This window comes from Gymnoscopelus microlampas, assembly GCF_963454915.1.
Source record: "Gymnoscopelus microlampas genome assembly, chromosome: 3".
Classification (NCBI taxonomy): domain Eukaryota; kingdom Metazoa; phylum Chordata; class Actinopteri; order Myctophiformes; family Myctophidae; genus Gymnoscopelus; species Gymnoscopelus microlampas.
The window spans coordinates 31,443,321-31,460,570 of record NC_139940.1 but is presented as its reverse complement, the minus strand read 5'-3'; the positions used below and the strand labels follow the sequence as shown (position 1 = coordinate 31,460,570).

The following is a 17,250-nucleotide window of genomic DNA, read 5'->3' as shown; positions in this document are numbered from 1 at the left end:
TTTTGTCCCAAATACTAATTTTTATGTCTTCTGGATAACGGGACACTGTTAGTCTCGAGCCCTGGTGGCGAGTCTCCCCGGGGAAATATGGATTATTTTGATTTACACGCTAATTTCAGTTTTGACTTTTAGGTGAATTGTAGATAAACACTTGAAGAGTTTAACTCCACCCCAACCATTCCCCCACTAGACTATCATTTGTCAGTGGAGTCACCTAACCCCCAGGAAACAAAGTTGACAGGATTACATGGTGTCAAAAACTGCTAAATGTTCATTGAAATAAACCATATTCACGAATAAGCACCATAAAATGTAGGAAAGTATATCTGATATAATAGGTTCATAATTAAGCCTAACTTTTTAACTCGGAAAAACTGCAAGTTAACACACAACTCACTCAACTCAAATCACATAAGCAAAATGAAAAAGATCTGCTCCAGCAGTAACAACGTCATGGAAACAGAAACGTGTGTGTGTGTGTGTGTGTGTGTGTGTGTGTGTGTGTGTGTGTGTGTGTGTGTGTGTGTGTGTGTGTGTGTGTGTGTGTGTGTGTGTGTGTGTGTGTGTGTGTGTGTGTGTGTGTGTGTGTGTGTGTGTGATCAGCTGAGAGAGGTTGTGTCCTATACAGTCTTGTTAGGCAAATATTAGCAAAATTGATTACAAGACGTTGCTTGCCGAAAATGTCAGATCTACATAATTGCGATGCGTTGTGAGCCTCAGCTTGTAGATCCTCTATTTTTGGCAAGCAACACCGGTGTACGGCAGAGTATAAATTATTAAGAATTGCGTTAATTGCACCGACAGGGGACAGTCTCATTAGACTGGCTTAGCCTCGTTCCCAGACCCTTTTTTCATCTCCGGGGAGAAACTGGCTATTTTGGAAAACACCTGTGGTAGCAACTTTAATAGCAATACTAAAAGGAGGTCGAAAGAGAAGGAACTATCACAGTGTGTAAATTGTGTAATTCACAACACATGGTTTTCACATCATACAAATTCAGTTTTGCCAAAAAATTGCTATATTCAAACAAGCAACACCATGACATGACACGTAAACTATTTAAGTGGAGCAGAAGAAGAGAGCTCGAAGCGCTGTGAGTGGATGGGGGCGCAGCTGTGTGTGTGTGTATGACTGTGTGTGTTGTGTGTGTGTGTGTGTGTGTGAGAGGGATGATGTTGTGATGATAAACACCCGTAATAAAACTTAAACTTTGATGCTTGCAAGTCCTAGCCCATTTTTTACATTATTTACAGTAACATCACATTATGTTTTCTAGTCGAACGCCACAGCTACACTCCCCGTGCAGACCTGTACAAATGTATGCTTCATTTTGGCTTTTAAGACCGTGATAAACCCAAGTTGAATATTCTTCACTGAATTCGGTTAAATCCCACTACACTGTATTTCTATTCTAAGTGACATCCGTGCACTTATGCGTTGTGTCTGAATGAATTTTTTAGCAATTGCATAATAGGAAAGGAAATGCATTCCGGAATCATGCTCTATATCAGTGGTTCTCAACCTGTGAGCCAGAGGCCCTGGCCACGAGTTGTATTTAAACGAGGCTTTATTTTACTTTACTTTATTATGGATCCCCATTAGCACTTGCCTAAGCATGGCTATTCTTCCTGGGGTCCGTCACACCAAAATACACATCATACATAACATGCTACAGATACAATACACAGACAATGTTTCACCTACGAAAGTTAAGAAATTCATTTCAGAAATGTCATGATAAAAAGGAGAAAAGGGTTACCAATACCTCTTACAGTTTTGCAACAAATCATACATTTCATTTTTTCTTAATTTCTTTAAATTGTCTTCCTTTCTTTCCCTCCGTTTCTTTAACATACCAATATTAAATTAACTAAAGTAATAATAATATAAAATAAACAAGTCAATAAAATTATATAATTATGGTTAAACACAAATCAGTCAAGTTCATGAAATATTGGAAGATAGATAGTGTTTTACCATAATTTTGAATCCTTCTTTTGTATTGGCTTGAATAATATAACCTGGCAATGAATTCCACCTTTATAATAGCTCTGTACATAACAGTTTTCTGTATAACAGATGTTTTCACGTTGGGAAAATTAAACCTTCCAAGTTCCTTCTATTGCATGTCTTGTTTGATATTCATGATGAGCATGATGTTTTAATAACCTTTTATATAATATCTTTGGTGACTGTGTGACTTTTATGTTTCTGATGAAATGTAATGAAAAATAATTGGACGTTTGACTAACAGTCAACCATCTCAGACTGTCATGCATGTCTTTTTCATTTGTTCTTTAGGAACAATTTAACGCAACGTTAAACGTTAAAGGATTATCTTAAAACACTTTCAGACTAGCGGGTGGAAGTTTCCTACCCTGAGTAACCCCCACAAAGTCCTAGCCCATTTTCCAATTATTTACAGTAACATCACGGTTTCTAGATGAAAGCTACTTCCTAAGCAGACGTACAAATGCATGCTTTGTTTTTCTATTTGCTTTTAAGATCATGACAAACCAAAGTGAAGGAATATTCTACACTGAATTCTCTCAAATCCCACTATGCAATTGTAAAAAACAAAAAAACGAACCCTGTATTGTTATTCAAAGTGACATCTATGGACTTGGGTTTGAATGCATTTTTTACCAATGGCATAATGGAGAGGTCCTCAGCCACAACCACTTTAAGCGGAGAAGGAAACGCATTCCAGAATTGTGCTCTATATTGCCTCTGTATTGTTTTTAAAGTGGCTATATTTGGTGAAAATAAACAAATAAGTTGAATGCTAGGATGATCATATTTACACAAAGTAAGGAAAAGTGCAAGTGTTTAGCCTAAGTGTTTTCTTGGCACACTATTTACTTGACCGCCTACTCTGTTGTTGGGTGACGAGGGTTCATGACTTTTACTCAGATTTTGCACATTTTGGGGGCGAGTTTTCTTCTTTTTGTATTGCTTTTGTCCATTGCTGCTTATAGGACAATAAAACAACTCAACTGTGTCAGCATTGTTGACTGCACTTTGTTTCAACCTTTTCAACTATTGGCTCTTTTTCAGATAGCGTTTATGACTGTCACACTATTCCCCATTCGTCTCCTCATGGCGGCATTCATGATGCTGCTGGCTTGGCCCTTCGCATTCCTGGCCTCAATGGGGCGCTCCGAGACTGTCATCGAACCCCAGTGTCTTTGGAGGAGGTGAGTGCAAAACCCTGCAATCTTATGATGTACAGTAGTATACATGGGTGAGGTGCACAACATGAATGGGATGTGATATAAAAGGATAATATAATATAATACTAGTCCATACACAGGGATGTACGCGCTGAAAGTATTTGCAGACTTTGGGCTACACACAGTAGCCTATATGCTTACTTCAACTGAGAGAGAGCAAGCGGTCAGCAGGAGATCAGCTTGGGATGGGCACATTATCAAATGAAATAAATCTTTTTTTTGAGGCAGGTGGTCGTGGACCCCCAGCGAATGCTTCACGGGGGTCCCCACTGCGCTAAGCTGTTTGTGCTACGACGACAGCCATAGTGCTGACAGTTAAAAAAATACACACATACACACGGTGGAGAGAGACATTTTTTGTCCCCGTCATCTCTCAGCTTGAACATACTTTAAATAATGTCCTTTCTGACACGTGGTGAGATCGCACAGCTCTGCTCCGTTGTATCAATGACGGAGTAAACAATCTACACACTAATGCTTTTAGCAGCAAGAGCTGGCAGCCCGTATAGCCCATAACTCTATGGTACTATAGCCCTCAAGTCTGCCCACTGGTTGGGAGCAACACACACACACGGGATGTGCGCACTCAAAATATTTGCAGACTTTTAGTTATGTGTGGGCAAGGCGTGTGTTCCTATGAGTCGATGTCTGCCGACGTTACAACACACACATATGGGGCAGCTGGGGTAATGTCTGCATTCCGACATCTCACTACTCCGACTAGTGGCTTCCGCGTGCGGTTAGGGTTAGGTATAGGGTTAGTTAACGTCGGAAAGGCGACATGTCGGAAAGGCGACATGTAACCGGGGCAGCTCCTCACGTTGTGATTCACAGAGAGAAGTTTTTGTCCGCAGCCGTGAGGCAGGCATGGAGGCAGGTGTGAATCTGCGTGCTAGTGGCTGGTATGAAGATGATATCAAAAGCGCCCTCCCGCTCATAAAAGGCAGTGGCCCTCATTTATCAACGCGGCGCAGACCAAATAATGGGCGTACGGCGAGATCACCGCAACTTTCGGCATTTATCAATATATCCTGACGTTGGATTCATCCTACCGTACGCTGAGATCTCACGTCTGGTCGAGACCAGTTGTTGACGTTGGCTGCGCCCGTTTATTCCATTGTAGACCTGCGGAGCAGCATTGTCTGACTGTCTGACAGGCATCTGGACACATAATCCACTCCAAAATGTGTATATCTACAGTACACTAATAAATAATCGCTGTGAAAATATATCATTTTATAAACTAATTTAAACAAACTGCTTTAACAGTCATTCGGTTAAGCTTGCAGATCTGGCTGCATTGGCTATTTGAAAATAGCAGATCTACAAGCTCACAACAGCGCGTTGTGAGCTTGTAGATCTGCTATTTTCAAAATATACAAGCGCTTCTGCGAGAGAATCTTCGGGAGTCCCGACCATCTTTTCATGGACAGTGAGGTCTACAAACCTACACTAGCTTGTCCTATGTTATGGAGTTATGTCATAGAGAGTTATGTAGGCTACACAACCTGGCTGGGTTAAGGATATAAACCCGACGCTCCAATATTAACGTGGCGGCACGGCATCACTGCATTCCGCCCGAGTCTCATGACTGCTTTATTTAGTGTAACTCTAATGGTCAATGGCCGTGTGCAAGTTCAGATCAATTGCTCAAGCTACTGAGGTGAACCCTGCTGAACAGACAGGTTTTCTTTTGATGACAGAATTCCTTGATGACAGAGGTTTCCTTAATTATAGTAGAATTGTGTGTGTGTGTGTGTGTGTGTGTGTGTGTGTGTGTGTGTGTGTGTGTGTGTGTGTGTGTGTGTGTGTGTGTGTGTGTGTGTGTGTGTGTGTGTGTGTGTGTGTGTGTGTGTGTGTGTGTGTGTGTGTGTGTGTGTGTGTGTGTGTGTGTGTGTGTGTGTGTGTTACAGCACCAGAGTTTGAGGTGCAGACAGTTGTTTTCAGACAATTTAACATAGATAAATCTGCACAGCAATAATATTTGTTTTAACCAATCGCTGGTTTATGTCAAATGCTCTAAATTGGGGGGAAAAAAACAATTGTACTACACAAAGAAATGTTATCTTGGGTCTTAATAAGGTCAACAGCACCACAAATGCTTAAAATGATTTAAAAAATAATCTACAGATCAGGGATGCAAACATGTCACCTTTCTCCATGACTCCAGAGTACTAGCGGACAGCTTTCCCTCTTGTTGAGATCATAGATATAGAAACCTAGATACCTCATTGGCCTCTGCAGTTCATTGGAGCGACCTGTATCGGGGCCGCCATTAAGAGAAGGCAAGCTGCCACTCAAAGTGACTACTCGCCAATCATAGCACTCACAGTGCGTTGACTACTGGCCAATCACAGCGAGTCTTTTCCGGGACTTGTCAGAATCTAGCCTTCCGAGCCTTCTAATGCAGTGGTTTTCAACCAGCGGTCCGGGGACCACCAGTGGTCCTTGAGGGGGTTCCAGGTGGTCCCCAGCTAAATGATGGAGAGTTGATAACCAGATGGACCCTTATAGATATTTAATTCTTGAGTATAAAATGTTACACTCTCAAGAGTTAAATTATTGTTAAATATCTGCATTACTTACTTCTAACTAGCTGCTGCGCGGCTGCCTCTTAAAGGGTTAAGAGCTGGGTTACGTTAAAAGACCCGCCCCCACCTGCCTCTGATTGGCCTACCAAACGTCCCCTTCTGTGACGCACGCGGAAGCTTGCCTTCTCCAAAATGGCGCCCGAAATACAGACACCTCAGAGCCGGAAGAGGCGTCTACCTTTATATGTCAATGGTTGAGATGTCATCAGCACCACCTCATTGATAAAGAGTGAGTAAAATGTTAAATATGATGATATGAGTTCAAAGACTTGACAGGTGATGTTTGACTGGTTAATCCCTCTGTTATGTCCATGAAATAAATACATAGTGATGGGAAGTCGCTCCACAGTAATAATATAAATATACATACATAAAGTAAGGGGGTGGCCATAGCTTAGTGGGTAGAGCGAGGCTCTCTGGTAATCAGAAGGTCACTGGTTCACCCACCGGTTCGCCTAGTATACGTTTCTTAAGTGTCCCTGAGCAAGACACTTCTTCCCACCTGAGCGCTCATCATGACCATCTGAGCAGCCGTCAGCTGGGTGAAGCTGTAACTTAATTTCCTCCTCGGAATTAAGAAAGGGATACCTTTTTTATGGTAGAGACTAGAGAGATGTCTCTATCATATTCCCCAAGTTTTAACGTCCCCTGCCTGAATGCTACAACAGGGTCTGTTGCAAAGATTTAGAGTCATAATTAATAACAGTATCAATGATGTATGACAACATGTAGGCAAGGTTTCAGTCTCATAAGAGCCCCATTGACTTCCATTATATAATTAAAGTTAAATATTTTAAAACATGTGAAAACTTTTTTTGTGGAGGTACTTCTGTGGCCTACTGGCAGTGTGCACAAGAATGTGTTGCTCATCAGTCCAGCAGTTTGTGAGATTAGCGCTGGACACAAACACGCACAGACCGACCCTCTTACAGATGGCTAGACTCCTGCAGAGCCATGCCTTTACAGTTAATTAATGAATTAATTAAAGAATCAAAGTGTTTCTGAGAATCAATAGTTACATAACATCACCTCTTTCCCCAGTTCGAAATCCCTCTAGAGGTTCTGCAGTTCATATGTAAGGCATGCACTTCTTGATCCTTCATTCCGCCCTCAGACTTGTTGTAGGCGTAATGATCTGTTCAAGAAAATCCCACATCAGCTAGAAGTATAATCCACTTGTTGAATGCTCATCAAAAAAGGCTAGAATTACCATCTGAGAGGTTAATAAGCAAGTGGGTGACTAAGTCTTTTTATAGGAGACTGTGGTGGTGATGATGTATGATCTTAAAGTCATTTGGAGGGAGATCATCTTATAACAAGCGGAGAATGTAGACAGAATTGGTGATTTGAGAGAACTTTTTTTTTTTGTATGTACCCTTTCTCCCCAGGCAGAGAGGGTCTTCACACCTCTAGACCACCTGGAGACCGTCATTGTTCAAGTTAATGGGATCATTTGCATTTCACTGTGAACTCGGAACCTGGCAAAGAGATTTCCCCCCTCTAAACCCATAAACCTATAACCTCTAAATGTTGTATTTCGTCTGATCAATGTGAGCTGCAAATAGCCCAGCCTGCATGCGTGCGTATTTGGCTCAAAACGAAGTCGGACACTAGCTACCCGACGCTTGAATCATGACATTTGATTGCCTTTCAATAAAACCATATTTGATAGACATCATCACCAACATGTTACTGATTATAGAGAATGTGAAATTATTGTAATCTGTTCATTATTCCCTGCCCAATGGATGAATGAAATTTATAGTGTGTGGTTCGAACGAATGGCATGCATAGCGCAGCACAAATCTTTGTGTTTGAATAGACTAGCGTCTTATGTAAACCCAATTGACACTCTCACTTCTGCTGATTATAGGAAAATTAGAATCACAGAGATTCGTTGAGAAATAGAAGTGAGGGAAACCTTTCAATATTGTGCAGAATGTGCACCCGGCCGACTCCCGACATTTCGCTCACATCTCTCTCTCGCTCTCGCTCTCTCTCTCTCTCTTTATCTTTCTCTCACACACAACACATGCAGTAAATTCCTCAGTGTTCATGACTCCAAGTAATAGTCTGTGACGTATGCGGAAGTGCCTTTTAGACCTGTGTGGTGGTGCGTCACATACTTAACCTATGGTTTATGAACCATGTAGCTCTCATTACAGTAATCAGCTGTTTCATACAGGCTCTTCAATGAGACGCATCTGGGCACATGGAGAGTCTGTCTCTGGCTTCAGACAGCAGGCATAAATAAATGTAACTTTGAAAAGTGAATCTGTGTAACTTGAGTAAATATTGTTTACTCTGCTCAGTGAATCATTTTTAGGCTTTAATCATTCATATAGGATATCCAACTTTCGTATCGTGATTGTATTGTGAAACAGCATTGGAAGGCGGAACGTTTAGAAGAATTACATTGAAAAGTGGGCGGGTCATAACAAACATAATTGGATGCTAGCCACTAGTCTACTACTGTAGCTAGCTACTCACCTCCCTCAACCTACCTTCACTTCGACAAGAGACAATTCGACACGTATATTGGCCAGGCAGGCCGGAGAGGCAGGCCGGGAAAACTAACCACTGACCTTTCGATTCCCAGATGGCCTCTCTGGCCGACTCATTTTAAAATAAATGAAAATTTCAGCATATCTCTTAGTCTCACATTGATCTTGTGAAGTAGTTTTATTGCTATTGAATTTCTAAACATCGCTGTATATCCATTTAGAAATGAGCCTACTGCCCACTGCCTTATGTTGCCCTCTCTTCCACACATAGCAGCTGTAGACACACACATACATTGAGAGAGAGACAAAGAGTTGAGCAGAGAGCGAGGAGAGGGAGAGGCACAGTGTGCATAATCTGATCTGATATCAAAACAGTCGATAGTCAATTTGTCAGAAAGAGGGAGAGACACACACAAACACAGAGATGCTGTTGTTCACTTCAAGCCCCCGTCCGATTAAGTGCTACTACACACTGCAATATTTTTGGTCCGATTATGCTGCCGGGGACCTTTTTTAGTGCTCTACGACAAAACCCACCAATCTGACGCTAGATCGGGCTTCGCTCGCCGAGGTTTTGCTCGCTGTGTGTGAATGGCTCTGTGAGACGAACCGTCCGCGATAAAGTTCTCGGCGATGCCTTCCCGAGCGTTTCTAGATATCTAGCACGTTTGATTTAGCTCTGTCGTTGACTGGACATCATACAGTATGAATGGTGTTACGATCACTCTGCTAGGAGAACCGTGCTACAGCCAATGAGAGTACAGTACCAGCCAGCCAGGTGGCTAGCGGAGGGTCGCTGGACATGACTGCGGCTCCTGCCCCCAACAAAGAAAAAGAGAGCCGGCTTTCCAACACACAATCAAGTCCATTCAATTGCTTTTCCAGAGAGAGGGAGAGTGGATAGCCTACAGTACATCAGTGCAGCATTTCATTCATTATTTTCCGTTGTAGCCTACTCACGGCCCTTTCGGAAGCATTTTTTCCGCGTTTTGCTCAAAAATAAGAGCCTGGACCAGGCTGTTGACATTCCTGGCATAGGAAGTGGGAGTCAACCTTTCATTTCCCCAACCAAACAGAGTGCAGTGGGCGTCGCTCCAAATGTTGTGATGTCAGGGCTCTCAATGCTGCACATTGGGGAAGGAGGCGGGGCGGGGACGGGCGCACAGATCGGTGAACCAATGGGAGCCCACGGATGTTTTCTCTGGAGATTTTTGAATCCGCCCCTCTAGACCAGATATCAGACGCGCTAGGGCAGCCTACAGTCCAGGTGACGGTCCAAGTTCATGTTCAATGCCATTGCTGTTGCAAATTCCAAGCCATATTGTAGTAGAGGCTAATCCACAATAAAATTATCGTCCCGTGGTGATTTATCACAGAGTGTTCTTTAGTCTTTTGAGTTGAACTAATATTGTGGCTTTTACAACAATCGAAAACTAAAGCCACAGTTCTTGATCAGGGGGCAGGGGCTGTAGTCTCGTGTGTCGCTTTGTTTAGGCTACAATTAATCGCGGTGATCCAAGACGTTGCATCAATCACTCATATTTATTTCGCAGCGTCACATAATCAACCATAAGCACAGTCAGCTGCTGTCAGTCAATGACAGCAGATGCGGTGACCGCAAAACAATCAAATGTCCAAATAGGCTATATTTCATGATATAGGCCTAGGACAGAGAGAGAGAAGGAGCATTTCTGCTGTATTATTATTTTTCTCTTTATTACTGCACTTGATACACACACACGAGAGAGAGACAGAGAGACAGAGACAGAGCGAGCGAAAGAGAGACTCTGCTCCGCTGTAGGCTACCCAGTAGGGGAAATAATGTTCTCCTTTGATTGAATGTACATATCTATGCAGGGCTCTACTCTCGGCGATGAGTCCTGTGGCTGTGAAATATCTTGCAGTGTGTGATCCCTTGTCGGCGATCAGTCGTATATTATGAAAGTCGATTTCAAAAAGAGACTTGTGTAGTGTGAAATACATAACAATCTGATGACTCCCCGACCACTTCAAAAGTTGTACAGTGTGTAGCTGCCTTAACCAACATACATTTATGACCACACACCATGCATAATATGATGTGTGCACGGTGCAGTTGCAACAAGTTTACATTAGTCAAAGTTGTAATTGTGTATATGAATGACTTGCACCCATGCATGCATGGGACACAGTCATAGATAGATAGAAACAGTGCATCTTCTACTTTTATTTTTGGCCAACTGCCGAACCCTTGTCTAAATACAGTTTAGAGTTTAGACGGACCCAAGCTGTAGAGTTGACTGGCTGTTACTCTCACATACAGCTTCATATTCCCACCGTGTATTCGCTCTCTCACTGACTTTACCGCATACATTTCCCTTTTGAAATACAAGCACGTAGTGACTACATTCTGCCTCTCTCCCTTTCACACAGACAAACACAAAATCTTTGTGATTGAGAATGTAAGATACAGTTCACGTCAGGGCTATATCTTGAGGGGTGATATTGTACATTTCTGCTATTATCTTTTATTTGATTTACTCTTTTACTTTGACTTCATGTTATTATGTTATTAAAATAAGATAGCAAAATAAACAGAGGCAGTGCAGTGGTCTGTTACACTGAACAGCAGTGTGCTATCAGGAAATAACTAGACTGGGATCAATTTGCTTGCATATCCGGTCTAGATCGACACAGAAAAAGCCTGTGTGTATGCATGTACTGTATGTGTGTATGTGTGGAAATTACCTGATACAATCGTAATCGAGCTGTGTGATGATTAGTGGCTTGATATGTTGCTTCTAATGCATATATTGTACACTTGAATGTGAGGCCTGTCAGAATTATTACCTAATCACCTGATCGCAATTATCCTACTATAATTTCACAAAGCTATGTAGTGGTGGTGAGGTGGTGTTGAAAAAATGTCATATATTTCCAAACATAAAAAAAAAAAGCGGAAACAGAAGATCTATACACTCGCGTCATTGTGACACGTTGTGAGCTTGTAGATCGGCTATTTCAACTATTACATTTTGGGGGGAGGGGGATATAAAGTATTAAATATGTCAGTCATTTATTTGTATATTTAAGTTATTTGTCATGTCAGCCTTGCGCAATTTTGGAACAGAAATTAAATTTGTATTCACATTATGTTCCAATGTTCAATGCCAAGAACACAATTCAATCATTAATCACAATTAATTGTGTGACAATAATCGTCAATTAAAATGTCATGATCGTGACGGCGCTAGTCGTGCAATGAGTATTGGATTGAAATATGATATATTAGGGGCTTCTAATGTACATATCGTAGACTTCAATGTAAGAGGTCTCGCTCATTCTCTCTCCATCTCTGTCACTGTTTCATCCCTAGATTGGTGGATGTGGCTCTAAAAACCATCATGCGGGTCATGTGGTTCGCTGGGGGCTTCCATTGGATTACGGTGAAAGGTCATAAGGCACTGCCTACAGAAGCACCCATCCTGACTCTGGCACCCCACTCGTCTTACTTTGATGCCATCCCAGTCACCATGACGATGGCCTCCATTGTAATGAAGGCCGAAAGCAAGGATATACCGCTTTGGGGAAGTAAGTAACTCACATTATTTGGGCATATTACTTAATTTGTAATGGTGATTCAGAACTACGTGTGTGTGTGTGTGTGTGTGTGTGTGTGTGTGTGTGTGTGTGTGTGTGTGTGTGTGTGTGTGTGTGTGTGTGTGTGTGTGTGTGTGTGTGTGTGTGTGTGTGTGTGTGTGTGTGTGTGTGTGTGTGTGTGTGTGTGTGTGTGTGTGTGTGTGTGTAAGAAAGAAAAGCAAGTGCGCTTCCTCTGGATGCCTTTTTAGTTTAGGCAGTGGGTGCTCAGTTATACATATGACTTAAATCAAATGCCACTGAAGTGGAAAAAGTGGCACTCCAAAATAAAGGATGCAAGACTGGCTCAGATACAATTCTCATCAATAAATGAGAATTGTATCATTCATCATTCAGTCTTGAATCCTTTATTTTGGCGTGTAGCTTTTTCCACTTCGGTGGTATTTGATTTAAAATAAAATAAATAGTTGTGGTTCTACACCGTGAAAACCGTCACCGTACATAAACCCTAAGATATTTGTAATGGCTATTTGTAACATTTCCAATGCCCATCAAGTCCAATTTCTTGACCTTCACCATTACTTTACACAGGAAAGGGAGTGATCCTACGCAGATACAAACTAAGAATATCCAATCGAAATTCCCTTAGTTGTTAAACACTGCACCTAAACAGCAAAAGGAAAGTACCAGTGAACCTTTGTAGCTTCTCTCTTGGTTTCTTGTTGCTCAGTTTCTTGTCTGTCCGTCTCTGTTTGGTTTCTGCTAAGAACAGTGTGTGCTTCCCCTATGCCTGTGCCCACACTAATTACTGCTCCCTATATATACCTGCACGGAACTTTTTTCTTAATCCCGCTCCAGCTCGCTTCCGTTGGATTTTTGACTGTGTCCGCAATGATTTCATTTCTGACCGCTGCACCCATCCGCAACAAAAGAATGAAGTGCCATCTAGTCCCGCATAGTACCGCAATATTAACGTCCAGTCCCAAGCCTGCAATGTTTCCATTGAGATCCAAAAACATTACAAAACAGAATGTGAGAGTGAGTGAGTGTGCGCGAGAGAGGGTTGTTTATTATTTATTTGAGACTCTGCGACACAGTAGGCTTTGCTGGACTGCTTGACAGTAGGTTATTAAATAGATTATGCACATAAGGTTTTGAAATTACGTTCTCCTCTGAATGTAGCCGTAAGATTTATATCATGCTAAAGTAAAGCATGACCACACATGCTCCAGGTGCTCTGTATCTGGTTTACTGCGGGACGGTACGTGATTTTGCGGGGCCCGCAGGTATTATTTTGACCGCCTGTTCTTGACCGCAGGTATTTAAATACTGCCCGCGCCCGCAAGATTTGCGTTGGGACCCGCAGGTCCTGTGGGATCCCTAATGCAGGGCTCTACTGTATTGTATATCTAATGCCCGCCACCAAGTGTCTAGGCATAACCAAAATAACGTGCCAATAACAAAACATGAATTAACATCTCCTACAATACTGTATGTCACAGCAATATTTAGTGTTTCTTAGACATCTAAAGTCTTGAATATCATTGCATTCTATATTGTGTTGTATGTATGTTTTATCAGTCAGTTGCCATGATTAGCATTTAGCAATGCATTTCATGAAATGCCAATGTCATTTTGTGCGGTTAGAAGTGATCAGGATGTCCCTCTAGTTTCTTCCTCTCACAGCTTGTTACCCCATGCACGCAAATTCTCTCTTCTCATTCTGGCATATCATCTTGCTGTACGCTAACAAAGCGCTTTAAATCAATACTTGAGGCAGTAAGGTCTGCTGCTGGCCTCTAATTGCATCATGGCTGACAGAATCTATGTTCTTGTGGGCATTCGGTCCTCATTGGCTTACTAGGTTTGCCTTGTTCATTCCTCCCAAAAGGTGCTTTTGATATATTGCATGAATTTGTTTAACCCCACATGGTTTCTTGAAAATATTCCAATGTGACCTATAATTTGGAGCTGTGGTGTCAGGAGAATGTACTCCTCATATCCTATATTGAAATGGCCTAGTATAGCAAAATCCTGATTGTTAATTTAACTATAAATGTATCTATAAGTGTCTATCTTTACACACTCTGACGTAAACATCACTTGCCGTATACCAGGCCAACGTTTTCCACTTCTAACTGTGCTGAACATCACATTTGACTTTGTGTGGACTGTCTCTTTTTAATCAACTTAACACTGACTGCCAGCGGGAGGAAAGATCTCATTAGCTAGCAGAACCATCCAGTGAGCTAATTTTGACAACATCCATGCACCACCTGAGGCCAATTGAAAGATCTAGCCTACTTTTGGTCAATACACACAAGACCTGCAATGTACACACCCTATATACTATAGACCGGGGTCCCCCAGGGGTCTATACATTCCCTCCTTTTTCCCCTCAGTCTACACCAAATCGCTTTGCTGAAGCTTGTAGATCTGCTATTTTTGCTGAATGTTTGCCCCAGAATAGGGACACTGGGGTTCATGTGGTCATAGGTAGGGTAAGTGATATTTTTGTGTTAAAATAAGTGTTAAATAGCTTTACATTCTATTACTAATCATTGCTTTAGTGCTAGAGTGTTCATTCAGTAACAGGGGTCTCCCTGTCTCTCCAGCGCTGTAGGAAACAGAAAATACATTTTCAGGTAGGGATACCAATTTTATCCAATCAGTAGAGAACTCACACATGAATTTAATGAATTATCTTTACAAATCTTCTCGGCACAAAATATTTTTCAGATGGGGGGCCGCGGCCAAATACATATCAATTTGGGGCTTGGGACGAAAACGTTTGAGAACCACTGCTCTATAGCAATGATTACTATCCGATTATAGAGCTTTAACCTTTTTAAGAAGAAACTTATTTTTTCATATCACTTACCCTGCCTGTTTTGTGTGTGCTGTGTTATTTTTTTCTCATGGAGGCGGCCAGCCAACCCATGGGCATACAGCAGTAAATTTAGGACCTGGACGGTTCATAGGGACAGTTTGTGAAACGTCCATAGCCGAATGGAGCATGTGTGAGACAAACTGCATTCTGGGAGCACTCAGAGCGCTGCATTCTGGGGGCACTCAGAGCGCTGCATTCTGGGGGCACTCAGAGCGCTGCATTCTGGGAGCACTCAGAGTGCTGCATTCTGGGAGTACTCAGAGCGCTGCATTCTGGGAGCACTCTGAGCGCTGCATTCTGGGAGCACTCAGAGTGCTGCATTCTGGGAGCACTCAGAGCGCTGCATTCTGGGAGCGCTACATTCTGGGAGCACCCAGAGCGCACATTGATCGCTCAGAGTGAAAAGCCAAGTTGTCCGTGGTAGCAAAGTGTCAGCCAACCAATGAATAACTTTAGAAACGGGGTATCGACTGATTCATGGTACATTTAGTAACACTGTTAAAGTTTAACACTGTTAAAGTGTCTTAAAGGAATACTTCACTTTCAAACATGTTTGGGGTCATTACAACATCTACTCAGGCTTTTGTCATTTATTTAAAAAAAAAACTGTCTGGGGTGCTCACAAAAACACAAGTAGATAAAATTACCCCAAACATGTTTGAAAGTGATATCCCTTTAACCTTAAACCTACGGTTTAGTGTCTTTTATTTACCTTATTTACAACAATACAAGTGGAGCATTTGAACAGCACTACACTGTGATCTTTTGCTACCCGCTCAATAATTTAGTGGATTTTGTGTGGATGAATTATCTTGTTCATTTTAGGTCATGGAAATGCCTAAATTGGAGGGACCTAGATTTATTTTCATCAAGCGACCCAAAACATGTTTTGCAACTTGCATTCATTTTGGGCTGTTTCTGTTGTTTTTGCCATCAGCTTTTCATTGTTAAGCGCAATGCTTCCGACGACCAAACTTTTTTCGAAAAGGGGGGTGAAATAACTTTAAATTTAAATAATTCCGAGCTTCGAAAGAGCGGTCGCAGACCTTTTCCACCTAAACTGTGCACCTCCAGATGTCCTGACTCGCCGAACTATAGTTCGGGAAGCCTTTCTGAACCGGGATTTCCGAGTATATTGCGCTTTACAGTTTGTGCTTTGGGAAACTAACTACATATTTAGTCTCATGCAGAATCCATGCACGCATGACATTTGTACCCTTGTAAAATGCTGTAAGTTCCATAACGCTGAATGACTGTGCCGTGTGCTTCAACATATTCATGCTTGATTATTAAGTTTACAGGTTGAGAAGAGTGCCTTGTACTGATGGTCTTCTACTCCCATTCTTTACCTGCTTGGTACAGCTAGCAAAAAGTACCCAGATGCTGACAGCACAAGTTAAAGTGTGCAAGGGATTTATAAATCTCTTTGGTAATGGGTGCTATTTTGGAAGGAAATAGAGGAGTGTATGCATTATATAGTTTGTCTTTATTCCTCTGCCAGAATGACAGCAGATCCTTTTAACTATCTAGTCCAGTCAGTTGTCTGCCATGCCACCAACCCAGTAATGTGTGCTAGTGTTCCTGGCAGCAGGGTATGAGAGGCCAACGTCTGTGACCAAGGATCATGTTTTATTTTAGCTTTCCTTTCCCTACCTCCTGCCTAGCCTAGTCAGGCTTCAACTACTTTCTTACAGAAGAGCCAAATAACACTTCTGCCAAGTTCCGACCTATTGTAGCTAAACTGGCTAAAACAAGCAGCAACACATTTTATTGGACACCTATCGTTTGCTGGCACTTCATCTTAATTGTCAGCTGCATGCAAACCAAGCCTGATGTTGCAGGAGAACAATGGACATTAATAATGAACTGGTCTAAATGTAAAATTTCATGAATAATGGATTTTTATGTAGCCATTTCTGTGTGGTAGATTATCTTATCTCTTATCTTAATGTTTTTGTTGACGTTTCTTCTGAACTTTGGCATGCAAGAGTGCTTTTTAGTAAGAACCAGGTTATCGTGCCTAGTCAGGCCAGAGGAATCCAGTAAGCCCTCTGATCAGCCAGAGTGACGCATATAGTCTCTCTGTCTACTAGCTATAGCTCTAATCCCTTCCGGTTCACAGATTGCACACACGTGGAATCAATCCCTCCTTTCACTTTCTTCACAGGAATCAATCCCTCCTTCACTTTCTTCACTTTTGGCCAGCTCACCTCTCTTTATGCCCTGTTACTATGTCTATATGTCTGAGACATATAGTGTACCTTTTTCTTATATCCATCTTCACGCTTTTCATTCCTCTGTCAGCTATTGTCCAGTGTCCACCATTATATATTAAAGTTTGAACCCCAGCAATTCATATGAGGGGATTGGTACACTGCATATTGGCACAGAGATGCCCCTGTCAGCATATCAGTAGTCCAGTTGTGTTTAGTACTACTTTTCAGCCACAGCAGCT

At 42.0% G+C, this 17,250-nt stretch overlaps 1 protein-coding gene across 1 annotated transcript in view; it reads left to right on the top strand.

Annotated features, from left to right (window-relative positions):
- LOC311041029 (lysophosphatidylcholine acyltransferase 1) overlaps nucleotides 1–17,250 on the top strand; it is a 38,507-nt gene that overhangs the window by 2,323 nt on the left and 18,934 nt on the right. Inside the window, exons 2-3 of the mRNA XM_084051466.1 lie at nucleotides 3,059–3,198; nucleotides 11,685–11,899. Of these exons, the coding sequence (XP_083907592.1) occupies nucleotides 3,059–3,198; nucleotides 11,685–11,899 (355 nt within the window). The remainder of the gene's footprint in view (nucleotides 1–3,058; nucleotides 3,199–11,684; nucleotides 11,900–17,250) is intronic.